This window comes from Pteronotus mesoamericanus, unplaced genomic scaffold, assembly GCF_021234165.1.
Source record: "Pteronotus mesoamericanus isolate MK-2021 breed Mesoamerican mustached bat unplaced genomic scaffold, CSHL_Meso_final contig_657, whole genome shotgun sequence".
In the NCBI taxonomy this organism is placed as follows: domain Eukaryota; kingdom Metazoa; phylum Chordata; class Mammalia; order Chiroptera; family Mormoopidae; genus Pteronotus; species Pteronotus mesoamericanus.
In genome coordinates this window covers 23,482,792-23,496,028 of record NW_026555229.1, presented here as the reverse complement: position 1 = coordinate 23,496,028, position 13,237 = coordinate 23,482,792, and the positions used below count along the sequence as shown (strand labels likewise).

At 59.4% G+C, this 13,237-nt stretch overlaps 1 protein-coding gene across 1 annotated transcript in view; it reads right to left on the bottom strand.

Moving 5' to 3' along the window:
* DOCK1 (dedicator of cytokinesis 1) overlaps window positions 1–13,237 on the bottom strand; it is a 383,329-nt gene that overhangs the window by 19,429 nt on the left and 350,663 nt on the right. The window contains exons 41-46 of the mRNA XM_054581689.1: window positions 11,680–11,821; window positions 11,458–11,536; window positions 9,555–9,639; window positions 7,505–7,591; window positions 4,911–5,087; window positions 4,643–4,726 (exon numbers count right to left, since the gene is read on the bottom strand). Of these exons, the coding sequence (XP_054437664.1) occupies window positions 4,643–4,726; window positions 4,911–5,087; window positions 7,505–7,591; window positions 9,555–9,639; window positions 11,458–11,536; window positions 11,680–11,821 (654 nt within the window). The remainder of the gene's footprint in view (window positions 1–4,642; window positions 4,727–4,910; window positions 5,088–7,504; window positions 7,592–9,554; window positions 9,640–11,457; window positions 11,537–11,679; window positions 11,822–13,237) is intronic.

Below are 13,237 nucleotides of genomic sequence, written 5' to 3'. Positions count from 1 at the left end.
TCTTCCCTGAAACTAAAAATAATCTGTCCTCTGCCAACACCGCTGTCACAACACAGCACGCCGACGCTTCTCCCCCAAGCGTGGCGATGCAGCTGGCCTTCAAACGCGTCACGACGAGACTGTGCTCCCCAGCACCCGGGGCCCTTCAGAGTCCCCGCTGCCGGGGGTGGGTGTCGGAGAGGCTCCTTGCGGCCCCTGCCTTCTGCTTCCCACCGCTCCCCACCCTCCCGCTCAGGCAGGGAGTGCGGAGTGCGACACTTTTCAGTGCAATCACGCCAAGAGGCTTCCTCTTAATAATTTATAATTAAATCAACAGACTGATTAAAAACAGATTTTCCTAATATAACAGAACACCAATCTCAATGAGCAGATTTATTAGTAAGAAGGATAGTAAGTACACAATTGAATTTCATGTGAACAAATTCGGGGAATCTTATCAAGATGAATCAAGGCGCAGCTCCTGCGGCCGCCACTTACAGCGCACAGCTGTGGCTGCTCGGGGTGCTCGGGGAGGGGGCGGGCGAGCATGCACCATGTTCGCAGCCCACGGGTGGGCCTGACGGACATGCAGTTTGTTTTGCAGCCCTTCCTGCAGTGGACAATGTGCAGGTGAGATTTCGGAAGAGCGGGGACGTTGCCATGTCCTCTATGAATTACTGCCGCCGATGGCAGCTTCCCTGGGGCGAGCTGCGGCCGGCTCAGGCTCCCAGGGATCCTTTTGCTTCCTGGGCTCTGCCCCGGGGGGACGCGAGGGCCGGCAATGGTGGTGGACACCTTGGGGTGGGGTGCTGGCCTCCGCGTGCATGTCTGGGTGCGCGGGCAAGCGCGGGGGTGCTGTCTGAAGGTTAAAGCCACCACTGCCCCAGAGACGGAGAGCATTCTGGGGAGAATGGACCTTTCTCGAATGTGCAAAACGCAATCTGATCGCTTTGGGGTGGTGTTCTGTTGGTTGGATAAACTCTGAATTGGGCAGATTCTTGACGCCCAAGCAGCCACTTGCCGGACTATAGTTAAGACCATCTGGTTGAGGTTGCTGGTCCTGCAGGAACTGTCACTTGGCAGGTGAAATGTAGGGGACTTGAGACTTGTCCCCGAGACAGGTCTCCGACATCGGTCACCTAGAACCTTCTTCGAGGGTGGGATCTGGCCCCTGGTCTGCGTACTGGGTGTTGAACCGCAGCGACGAATACGGACACACTCCGATTCGCCAGCTGCCCGACTCACAGGAGCCGAGCAGCAAGGCTGCCGACGGCCGCCCAGAGAGGCCCTTTAGTTCAGCGGGCTCCAACCTGGCCGAGCGTCGAGGTCTGAACCCCACCTGGCCCTGAGGTGCTCCAGGACAGAGCCCAGGAATCTGCATTCCTAAAGCGTTTCCCAGAGCCCGGAGAGGGGACAGTCCCACCTCGAGCCGTTCACAGTGAGCATGACCCTGCTCTGAAGAGATGCCTTGTCACAGGAAGTTCGTCCCTGTGAGTCCCTGCCAGCCCGCCGGCTGGCCAGCAGCACAGAGCGCTGGGGAGTGCCGCGCGGAGCGCCCGGAGCGGCCCCTGGCCGCGGGGGTCCTGCCTGTCGTCAGCCGGGCGTGAGGAGCGCGGGCGGTCTTTCATATCAAGAGAGAAGAACTTCATGTGCATCCCAGCGGTCAGCGTGAGTCTGTGCGGATTCCTCTGTGGACACTCGGCGGGGATGCTCCGTGGCACAGCCGCTTTGAGGAGGGGCCGGGGCTCACTGGGGCCATGGCAACAGCGGCAGACCCAGCGGAGGCCCGGGCAGCCTGCACTGAGCCCAGCCCTGGGGGGCGGGGCGGGGCGGGGCGGGGCGGGGCGGCCCCACCTGTCTCAGCCAGGCCGGCAGAGCACCGGGCTGCCTGGCACCTATGTCCCGCTTTCCCCGAATGGTGAGAGGGGCCAGGATGCGCCCCCCACGCCTCGGTGACAGACACTCTGCCCTCAGACCCTGGGGAGTCCCAAGGGGGCCACTTGCATGGACAGAGCTTCAGAAAGAAACCAGACCAAACAAACTCACAATCCACAACAGGAAAAAGCATTCTCAGAACCCCCAACTTCTTATTTTTAACGACTGGATGACTCAGTGACTGATATAAAAATAGGGGCTTTCAAAACATTTGCAAATGAAGGCAAAATCACAGGTAATGGTGTGAATATGTATTTTCCAGCACTTTTGATTTAATGAAGTTGCTGGAAAACAGATCCCTTCTTTCAGCATTCCTGCGAGCTGCTTTAGAATTCATCCTTTAATACAGTTATTAGGGGCGATGACATAGTGCTGACATCAAGTTCTCTCTGGGGAACAAATTATTTTCCTCTGTAGGACTTGAAACTCTTAAAATCCAATTTGCTGTAAAAGCTTACAGGAAAAAAAAAATCAATACAACTTTTGCAGACCAAACTAGTTTTTGTGTAGCAGCGGTTTTACAGCCTTCAGGAGTTTTGAATTTTGGACTCTCTGGTTTCTACAGCATCTAAATGGGAGTCATCCAGACATTTAAACTCCCTCTTTCTTTGTGACAGGGAGACCCGCCTACAATGGAGCTTCCATTCCAGGCAATTTGGCCAGAAGCGCCCTTGGGGTCCACCCCTAACGTTTCTTATCACAGAATAATTCCAAGCCAAATGGATGTCAAGTGTATACAGATTTGTGACAAAGTCCCATGCATCAGGATGGCTATTAGAACACACACCCACACCCCCCCCCAAGCAAATACAACACACACACACCCCCCACACCCCCCCAAGCAAACACACACACACACACACACAGACACACACACACACAGACAGACACACACACACACACACCCACCCCCCGCCCCCCCCAGCAAATACAAAGTGCGGGGGAAGATGTGGAGAAATCGGAACCCCTGTGCGTGGTTGCGGGTGGGATTATCAAACAGGGCAGTGGCTGTGGGAAACAGTCCGGTGGTTCCTCATGCGATTGCACACAGAATCCGCCCCCCACCCAGCCACCCTACGTCTGGAGGCACCCAGAGTGAAAGCGGGAGTCGAGCAGGTGTCTGTGCGCCTGAGTTCAGCGCAGCATCGCTTATAGAGGCCACAAGGCAGGAACGAGCCAAGCGCCCACCGCTGCCCGAATGGGTAAACATGTGGCCTGTGCACACAATGGGCTGTCACCTCCCCTTAAACAGGAAGGGAACTGCCCAGATGCTGTGACATGGAGGGCCCCTGGGGACGTGGCGCTCAGTGAAATAAGCCAGTCACATAAGCACCAGAGCGGCGGGATCCCAGGGACGTCAGGGAGAAGGGCGGTGCCGGCACGAAGGGCGGGAGCTGCTCAGTGGGGCGGGGCTTCGGTTCTGCAAGGTAAGGAGTTCTGGGGACACGGTGGTGACGGTTACACAACAGTGTGAATGTCCTTACTGCTACTGAGCCGTACGCTTGAAAATGCTTAAAGCGCTAAACTTCAGGTTACATAAATTTTACCCCATGAAAATATAAAATAAGTACTTGTTCCCTGGCTGGAAACCAAAGCGCAGCCCTGCTTCCCCCACCCCCCGCGACGGATGATGTGCCACGATGGGAAGAAGCCACTGGCGCGAGGGTGGCAGGGCCAGGGCAAGGGGTCTGCAGAGGGGCCTCCTCAGGGGCAGCCGGCCGCCTCAGGGACCTGACTGCAGCCTGGGGCCCAACGCCTGGCCGGGCATGAGGAGACCCCGGCCGCCGCCTCCTGGGCTCTGCGCTCAGCCCGGCGTGCGGGGCTCACCTCAGACGGCACCCTCCTCGCCTCCCACAGGAGAAAACGATGCCGGAAGCAGGCGCCCAGAGCGCAGGGCGAGTCGGCAGAGGACCGGGTCTGACGACCCCTCGGCCACCAGCCTCGCCCAGGCTCCACGATGCACAGGTGCACGAGTGGGTAACTCCCCATGAGCACAAGACGCCCTCCCGAGTCCCCTGCCCTGTTGAGACCATGTGTCTCTGAGGAAGGGCTCAGAGGTCTCAGCAGCTCGAGCAGAAAAGCAAAACAGTGCACAGCAGGGCAGCGGGGAGAGCGGGGAGAGCGGGGAGAGCGCAGAGGCGGCCCCGCCAGACCCGAGCCCAGGCAGGAAGACCACGACGGCGGGCGCCTTGCAGGCTCCCACCCACGCCGCACATGCATGCGCGCGCACACGCACACCTGTGCACAACACCCGCACAGAGCCAACGGTCTCACACGTGCGCACACACGAGCACAACACACAGGCAACATGTGCGCACAGCATTCTCACACACACGCACAGGCATCCACATGCATGCACACACGCGCAGCATTGCTGCCTCCCAAGCGCATGTCCTGCCCAGGCACGCGGCTCTGGCCCTGCCCCTGCTGCTCTGTCGTCTGTCCCCGACAGCCTCCAGCAGCTGGTCAACTCACCCACGGAGGAAACAGGTCAGGCTCACGGGCAGGACCAACCTTTCTGGGTGTGCGCGTGCCTGGCCGCGGCCCGGCGTTCACCAGGGCAGTGGCGGGGGTTTACCTGGGACAAACAAGGCTGCGTGCGCCCCGGCCGACGTCCGTGGGCCTCGGTGCCGCCTGTGTGCGTGCAGAGGTGGCCTGGGTGGACCTGGGCCTGGACTCGGCTTCCGTATCCCCCCACCAGCCCGTGAGGCTGTGTTCAGACACCCACCTGCCACGCGATCAGGTCCTTGAGCTTCTCGATCTTCTCGTGGGCCTCCGGGTGCTCCTGCAGGTACCGCTCCGTGAAGAAGGCCTGGGGGCGACAGAGAGGGCTGGTCGTACCCCCGCTCGCCGCCGCTGCTCACGCCCACTGTGCCCGGGCCCGGCGCTGCGGAGGCCGCGCGATGAGCCAGAGCAGCCTCTGGGCGCGGAGACAGTGTTCGGAGACGGCCTGCCCCAGGGTGGGGCTGGAAGGAGGGGGCGGGCGTGTCACCTGCCTTTTCGTAATTTGCAAAGCCGCCCATGACGGCGGGGTCCACGATGCCGTTGAGCAGCATGGAGAGGGGGTTGACGGGCAGGCTGGGGTCGTCCAGGTGCTGCTGCACCATGCCGTTCAGCTTGTCGTTGGTCAGCTGCATGGTCTCGATGGCGTTCTCCAGGGGGCTGATCTCCACCTGCCAGGGGGAAGGCGGCACAACGTCAGGCCGGCTGCTTCTGCGCTGTCGCGGGCCCCAGCGGAAGCTCCAGTGCGCGGGACCGTGCCGGAGGAGAGTCGCTTCTGCGTGAGGACAGGCTTCCTGCTCCCCACACACCCTCCTGCCCCGCGGGTGACCCCTGGCTGCCCGAGCGAGGGCAGCCTGTGTGTCAGGGTCCCTGGGTGCCCACAGGTGCAGCCCTCCCGTGCCCGCCCCAAGGAAACGACGCCAGGCTGCCGAGTTCTGGGGTGTGCGTGTGAACGCGCAAGTATGCCTGCACAGGTGTGTGCACGCACACACACGTACAGGCATGTTTATGTGAGTGTAAATGCACGAGGATGCATGTGTGCACGTGCACATGCATGCGAACACATGCATTACTGTGTGTGCAAGTGTGTGCACTCGTGTCCGCGCACGTGCATGCATGATGTGCACACGTGGTTATGCACACACATGGGTGTGCGCACGCTCACATGTGTGCACACGTTCACATGCACGTGTACAGGCATGTGTGTAAAGTGCCTGCATGTGGATGTGTGCTTGTGCACACACATGTATGTGCATTTGTGTGCTTGCACAAGCATGTGTTTGTGCACATGTATACACAAGTGGTCATCCCAGGAATACACAGCCTGAGCAGTGCTTGCACACGTTCTATCTGCTTCACAAAGGAGGCCCTCCCACTGGGGGCTTGGAGACTGCTTGTTTCAGAGGGCGAACGCTGCAGGGCACTCTTCAGCACTCTGGTGCTGCCCTGCAGGCAGGCCTGGGCGCTCTGCCAGCCCCTGTACCTGTTCGGGCAGGACGGGAGGCGGCCCCGCCATGGCTCCACAGATGGCCGCCTACCCTCCTGTGGAGGACGAGTTCTCCCCTCCCAGGACGGGGAGGGAGGCTGTTCCCTTTTCTGAGGGACACACAAGGCCCCATCTCTGACCAGGCCATTGCCCAGAGAGCCAACCCTACATGCCCCTAGGCTCCCTATCCTTGGCCTCTTGTCCCTCCACCCCATTTGCTTCAAGAAAGAAGTCTATTTTTATCAAAACAACAGGGGTAGCTTCTGCGCCCACAGATGTCCCATGGCGAGCTGTCCCAGGAGGCACACAGGAGGGGCGCGGATGGGGTGTCGCTGAGGCGGGGCGTCGCCCTCCGCGGGGATCACACGCACAGCCCGCGCAGTCTGTTAGCCACGGCGAGCCACGGCCTCGCGGAAGGTCAGGCTCACCCCCTCCGCCTCCTGCTGTTGAGCTCCTGCCTCGGGCCCCCTGGCCGGCTTGCTGAGTGCCCGATCGCAAGGGGCTTATGGGAAGAGGCTCGGGAAGAGGCTCAGCGCCCGTGGCTGCGATGGGCCTCCTCTTCTGCCGTGTCCCACGCACGAGCCTCACCAGGGCTAGCGAGGCCTGCGCTGCTCCTGGTCTCCTGAGCGTCCCTACGTCAGGGCCTGCGTGGTGCTACGGGCGCAGAGTCGGAGCGCCCAGCGCAGAAAGCGAAAGCCCCCTCCCCAGGGCCGGGGAGGGGGGTGTGGGGGCCGGGCAGGCTCTGGGGCAGCCCGGGGTCTGACCGTAAGGACGAAGGGGCAGAGAGGAGACGGGGCGGGGACGAGGGGTTCCTGCATGTTCTAGAGTCAACACAGGAGATTCCGGGGGGTTCATTGCGCACTAGATGGCAGGCCGCACCCTCCGGATAAGATCCTGCTAGGTGACAACAGCACAGAGGCACCGTAATACAGTGCTCAGGGCAGGTCCTGTACCCTGGCTGTCACCACGCCTGACGCCGCCGCGTGGCCGACAAGAACCCGCTGCCCGACCCTGCCTTGGGGGCCCGAGCGCCGGCTCACCGGAGCAGGGTTTAGCTAATGAGATGCTAGTCCTTGTTTCTCTAAAAAGTGCTGGGAGGGGAGGGGCATCTTAAGCTATTTTTACTTCGAATGAGCACTATTAATCACGTTGTTTTGTCATGCAAATGGCAATTAAACCACTGGGAAGAAAGATCTGAAAAACTGTATGCAAATTGGACCTCTTCTTAAAGTTTTCATTTGGGCAACCTGAAGGAGCTGTCAAAGCCGCTCCCTCGGTGAGGACTGGCTCCCAAAGCTTTGTGAGAGGAGAGGAGTGAGCCTCAGCCCGGTCTCCTCCAAAGCCAGCCTGGCCATGCGCACACGGCACCTCACGACGCTGTGGACGGCAGGGAGGCCTGAGGCGTCCAGCCACCCGGGGGTGGGGGGTGGACTTCGAGCTCCATCTCATCTGATCCCCGGGGGAGTGCAGTGGGCGCCCGGCTGCCACCGTGACCACCTGGCCCTCAAGGGAGGGGGGAGGAGAGGGCATGTTGGAGGCAGGAGAGAGGGTCACAGACAATTCCTTTGCGGGGGGCGGGGAGCGGGGAGGAGGGGTCCTTACCATGAAAACAGATTTGACCTCAAACCACCTTAAGATTCCAGGTAACTTGTACGCAGTTGTGTATATGGTCCTCTCAATCCACATATTCTGCAAAGGGGACACACAGCACTCATTAGAAGGTGTGGTCGGCAGGCTGATGGCTTCTGCCCTAACGGGGATGACCCTCCACAAGGCCAGCCCTCCGGAAGAGTGTTCCTCCTGGGGCCGATGACACGTGCCACTGCGTGTTCCAGGAGGGCAGGTCTGTGCTGAGTTAACACCTCACAAGCCAGGCTCTGCTTGGTAGTGACACCGGGCACAGGAGTGTCCTCTGCTTCCCCAGCTAACGGTGTCCACCTCCCTGCTATTGGGCAAAGACAACCGGAGAGCCGGGGAGAATCAGACACATCAGAACGAGGGGGGGCCCCTCTGAGCAGACCCTTTCGGAAAGGCTGCCGCAGTGAGTCTGGCATTAGCCTTACTTAGTGGTCAAGAGAGACTCAGAGGTACAAACACCTGGAGGAAAACCGGGCTTCACTAAAGTGACCTCTCGCATAATAATAATAAAATCGGCGTTTTAGCTTTAACCGTAACTACTACATGTTTACATTATAAAATAAAGATATGGACGTAGAAGGGAGAAAATTCACTCACCATTCAGACATGGTCAATTAAACGTTTTAATATCTATTGTTTAAGACCTCTAACAAAGACCTCTAATTAAAGCAGTAGAAGGTGGGCATACTTTCAGTAAAAACACCGTTTTATAATCTGCATTGCTTATAACATGGTGCATATATACGGCAGGAAACTGGTTCAAGCCGACAGGCGTAAGGCGATGCACCCCTGTAAGGATGCACGGGGCTCCGTGGCTGGGAGATTCTGCACCTCACCTCCTGCGCTGCTCCCCTGCTCATGACGGGGGCTCACTGCACGGCCGAGCCTGTCAGCGGAGATCCAGGTGCAGACCCAGGGCACGAAGGGACACCCCGAGCCCAGAACGCCGCACTGGCCCCCGAACCTCTCCGACTACAGAGGGGGCGAGTGGAGGGCGGCCGGGGCCTCCTGTTCCCGAGGCCAGTGCTCCTTGTGCCTGAGAGGCAGCTCTGTGGGCACCGCAGTCCCGGGCCCCGCCCCAAGTGCTTTCTCAGCACCCGCATGCCCGGGCGGGGCCTCTGGGTCGCACCGTGGGCTTTGGGCCAGTTCTGCTGACCTGGCCTTGCCCCTCCTCCTGCTCCTCCTCGCTGGCCCCAGGGTCCCAGACCTGCCCTGCTGCTGCAGCAACTCCATGCTTATCTGCAAGCCCGAGGCTTTGCCAAGCGCCCAAAGGATGACATTCTGTGGCTCCGAAAGCCTCGCCTGTGTGCGGAGAACTGACAGGGCCACCAGGGCACTCCAGGGTTGCTTAGAGAAGTCAGCCTCAGGGGCTCACGTAGCCCCCAACGTCGCGAGTCCAGGTTACTCCGAGCTCAGCCCCTGCGGGTGGCTTCCTTGGCCTCCTGCACTCTCTCTCCAGGGTAGGAGCGCACTGCGCCTCCAGGTGGAGACGCCGGAGGGGAACTCAGAAACTGCCCATCAGCCCGCGGTTGGGGACACCCAGAAATAACGGCATTAATGCTGAGCGACCACAAGAGACAGGGACTGCTCAGAGAGCCCCTGCCTCCGCGCTGCGGCCCAGGACGTGCCCGGTGGGGACCCTGCTCTGGCGCCTGCCTGCAGTCCACCTCCTGGCTGCCGGCCTCCACGTGCCATTTTGTCACCGAGGCCCCAGCACCTGCGCCAGGACCCCGGGCCCAGAGGGAGACCAGCTCAGACACACCAGGAGGGAGGCAGCACCTGTCACTGGTTACAACATCCCAGGACTCAGTGACGTTGTTTGTGGAGCAGCTGCTGGTTTGCTCCTTTGAAGGGGTGCTAGGTTAGGATTTCTGCACGTTAACGCGCAGAGCCACTGAACGCCGCGCTGTGCCGGGAAGGCCTCCGAGGCCAGGCCCCACCGCCCCCCCGGCAGTTCTGTTGGGGGTGCAGTGAGCTTTGGGGGTGGTGGTTGTTTTTTAATTTGTTCGCTTACTGCAAATTCATTGTCTGGGTTCTTCTCTCCCTTGCGGACTGGCCGAGAGTATTCAAACCGCTGGACCTCGTTCACCCTGTAAAAGCTGCACAGAGACAGACATCATCAGGCACCTACCCCGAGAAGCGGCCGCCTCCCTGCCAGAGGCGCGCCCTTGCCTCCCGCTAGCCACCCGTCCCTTAAAACGTCTCTACCCTTGACCAGAGGCGAGGGCTGTGGCTATCTCTCCCCTCAGCTTCGGCACAGGCCCGGGGGCAGGTGGAAAAACTACCTTGAGTTTCACCTCCTCCCTGTGAACCCCCAGGTAGACAAGATGCTGAGTGACAGACAGCGCAACGGGCAACACCAGAGCAGGTGACGTGAAGGGGAGAGGAAGAGGCTGGCGTCCTCCACGCATGTGTTTGTTGTTTAAAAGGTTTACTCAATAATTTTTTAGTGCAATTTGACAAGTAATGTCTGAAGATAATTTAGGCCAATAATTATTTTAAAAATTAAAAAAAATGTCTTCATTATTCTTAAAGAGCCCCTGTACACTTTAGTTTCAGATGCACAGAAGGCAGATGTGCAGCCACCGTCCGCGGTGTGGACGGATGTAGCGAGCGCGCCTCGCTTGGGGCGAATGGGGGTCAGGCATGTGCCTGACGCCGGCTGGGAGGCTGAGTCGCCGTCCCCCGCCCTGCACTGAAACGCTGGCAGGACCGCCCGCCCAAGGGGAACTCTGAGCACACATTACGGCTCACGTTCCCTGAATGTCTGAGAAAAAAAGGCTGCAAAACTTAAAATGTGTGGCTTGTGGATGCAATCGTTCATCAATAAACAGAATCTTGGTTTATTTATCAGTATTGCTGAGAATACATCAAAGGAATGATAGTGAAATTTGTAAAGGACACAGCCCACCCAACTTCAGGCTACAAAATAAGCAGATCCTGAGCATCGTTAGGCCACCAAATGGGCTAATTTCTTTCACCGGGACATGGATCCAACAGACAATAAAATTCTTGATGTCGAAGGAACATCTAAAGCAGGGTGTTGCTACAGCATCTCTAAGCCAGGTACAGTTCCGTGGAGAGACATGAAATCTCACGCACGTTCAGAGTTTTAAAGTCCACCTCCTACGCCCAGGTTACATGAAGGGGTTTTTCTCAACACCCCCCGCCCCGCCCCCCACTCCCCACCGCGAGCCATCGGGACCCCTCCTGCTTCGCAGGACGCAAGTGCTCGGGCCGCCCCGGCCCCGGGCTGCGCGCCGCTGGGCTGGGCCTCTGCGGGGAGTCTCGCCCAGGGGATCGTGAGCGCCCCGGCCACCCCTCGTCCGTCCCGGGTTTCCCTGGGCTCCGACCTCTGGGGGGGAATAAGCCTGCACGCGCCGAGCCCGGCGCATTTGCTTTTCCCCTACTTCCCTCACTGCTCCCCTCTGAACAACCCGGGTTTGAACGGCCAGGTCCACTTTCACGCGAGTTTTGCTCAGTAAACTACCTGTGACTGTTTTCCGCCCCCCGCTGGAAGCCCGTGGGTGCGGAGGGCCGACTCTGTGCACTGGTCTGTGCCATTCTATTCAGGGCAGTTGAACGGGGTGGGGTTGGGGGAGTCCTGGAACCAATCCCCCTAGAGGGACAACCAAGTTTCGGAGGAGTCAGAAGTCGTACACAGACTCCGGATTGAGTGGGGCTGGCGCCCTGAACCTGTGCCCTGTTCACGGGTCGCGTGGGCTTCCTCCACTGCCCCTGACTGCCTGCTTGATGCTGGAAATCCTTTGCTTCCCTTTTTCTTCTAAGTAAACAGAGAGCGCCTCTGGAAAGCTAGGCGAAGGCTAAAACCCATCATTTCCAAGGTCAAATGACAGGAAGGGATCCACACACAGCCGCTCACCACCCTCGTGCTGGGCTAGAACCGTGGCTGATACCTGACAATCTGCTCGGAGACAGGCCTGTGAAATTTCGGGGGCAGATCCAGTTTGGGCTTCACCGTGAAGCACTGAATATCTGAGGGCGACGGGTCAAGGGTCACAGGCGGGCAGACACAGACCAGGGAGTGCACCCCGAGGACACCCGACCCCCCGCCCCCGCCAACTAACGGGGTGGCGGCCCTTTCAATTGGCCACGTCGCCCGTTGTCTTAAAGGATACACTGGCCGGGGGAGTTCTTGATCTCGTCGCCGGGTGGAGACGTCGTCTTCATTTTCTCGGCGTTTGGAAACTGCGTCAACAGGCGAGCCTCGAAATCTTCCCGGCGCTCGTACTCCTTCCCTCGGTAGATGAACACCTTCCCCTGGAAACAATGACACTCATTAAAGGGCACCGTGGGGGGTGGGCGCGGGGGCGGGGGGCAAGTCCACACACGAAGGTCTCACGGGCCTTCAGCGCAAAGGAACAGTCGCTGACTTGAAGGACAACGTGTCACTGCGCCGGTCCTGTTAATCAAGATCGCAGACCACGAGCCCCGCGGGGTGATAGCGCATCCTTAGCCCCGGACGAGCACCGCTGAACTCGCGCCACATGCTGCGGTCTCTACAGTGACGGCCAGCTGGCAAAACCAGGGACCCCCAGGGCGCGATCACAGCGTGAAGGGGTCAGAACGGGGAACCTGGCCGCCAGGACAAATGGATAATGGGGCCACATACACGGGGTGGGGCAAAGGAGGCTGACAGTTGTGCGTATGCGAAACATGGAGTTTCTTCTATATTATTTGTTAATTACTGTGTCATTTACCATATGAACAACTGTCAACGTACTTTTGCCCCACCCTGCACGTATGTAAACATGTACATATTTTTTCCTGGTTGGACCCAGTTTGCTTTCCTCCTGCCAAAGAGAATTTAGGAAACCAAATGACAGGGGTGCTCAGAACCCAAGCGTGAGACTCCTAGCAGACGCCTGTGGAGCCTTGGCTTCGGCAGGACCAGAGGGAGAGGGGTCCCGGCCAAAGCAGAGCCCCGGAGCTTGGCCCCCCGCATGTTAAGAGGCTGCAGGTCGGGGGGACTCTCCTCATTGCGCATCCTGAGACGCTGTGCGGACGACTATCCTTCAGCCCGTGACAAGGCAGAACATACAGAACTCTCCTTCAAAAGGCTGGGTTTGTCCACCTCAAGTGACACTGTTGTCACCTCCTTAAGTTTCAAGCTGGAGAGGCCCCCAGGGGACAGCACAGATGGTGGGCTAGGTGAGCTTGGGGTGGGCGTTATGCGTCTCCTCACACGGGCGGTCACCGTCTGCTCTAAGGGAAGCTCTGATTCTGAGGCGTAACCGCTCTCTGTCCCTTCACGGATTCAACAAGTGTGTGTGCGGGTCACCCAAGTCACAAAAAGATGTGGTGCCGCCGCCGCCGCCGGTTCCTGAGGCCTGGCGCCTCCCCCACCGTCCTGCCCACCCCGGGGCTTTCTGAGGAACCTACCACGAGGGCAGGGCAGGGCAGGGCGGAAGCTCAGGGCCTGGGGGGCGGGGCTGGGGCGCAGGCCTCTCCTGACGGGGTGGGTGTGTGGGCACATCTGTTGTTTCAGCTCAGGGCCACTGGGCAAGAGGCTCCGACCGGCTGGTCCCAAGCCCTCTGCCGCGACCCTGGACAGAAGCCAGACAGGAGGACGCGAGAGACAGGCGGAGGCAGGAGAGAGGCGGCCTGAGAGACCAGCATCCGGCTGTGGAGCTGCACAGCTCTCGCCCAGCAACTCAGCTCAAAGTCACTAAAATT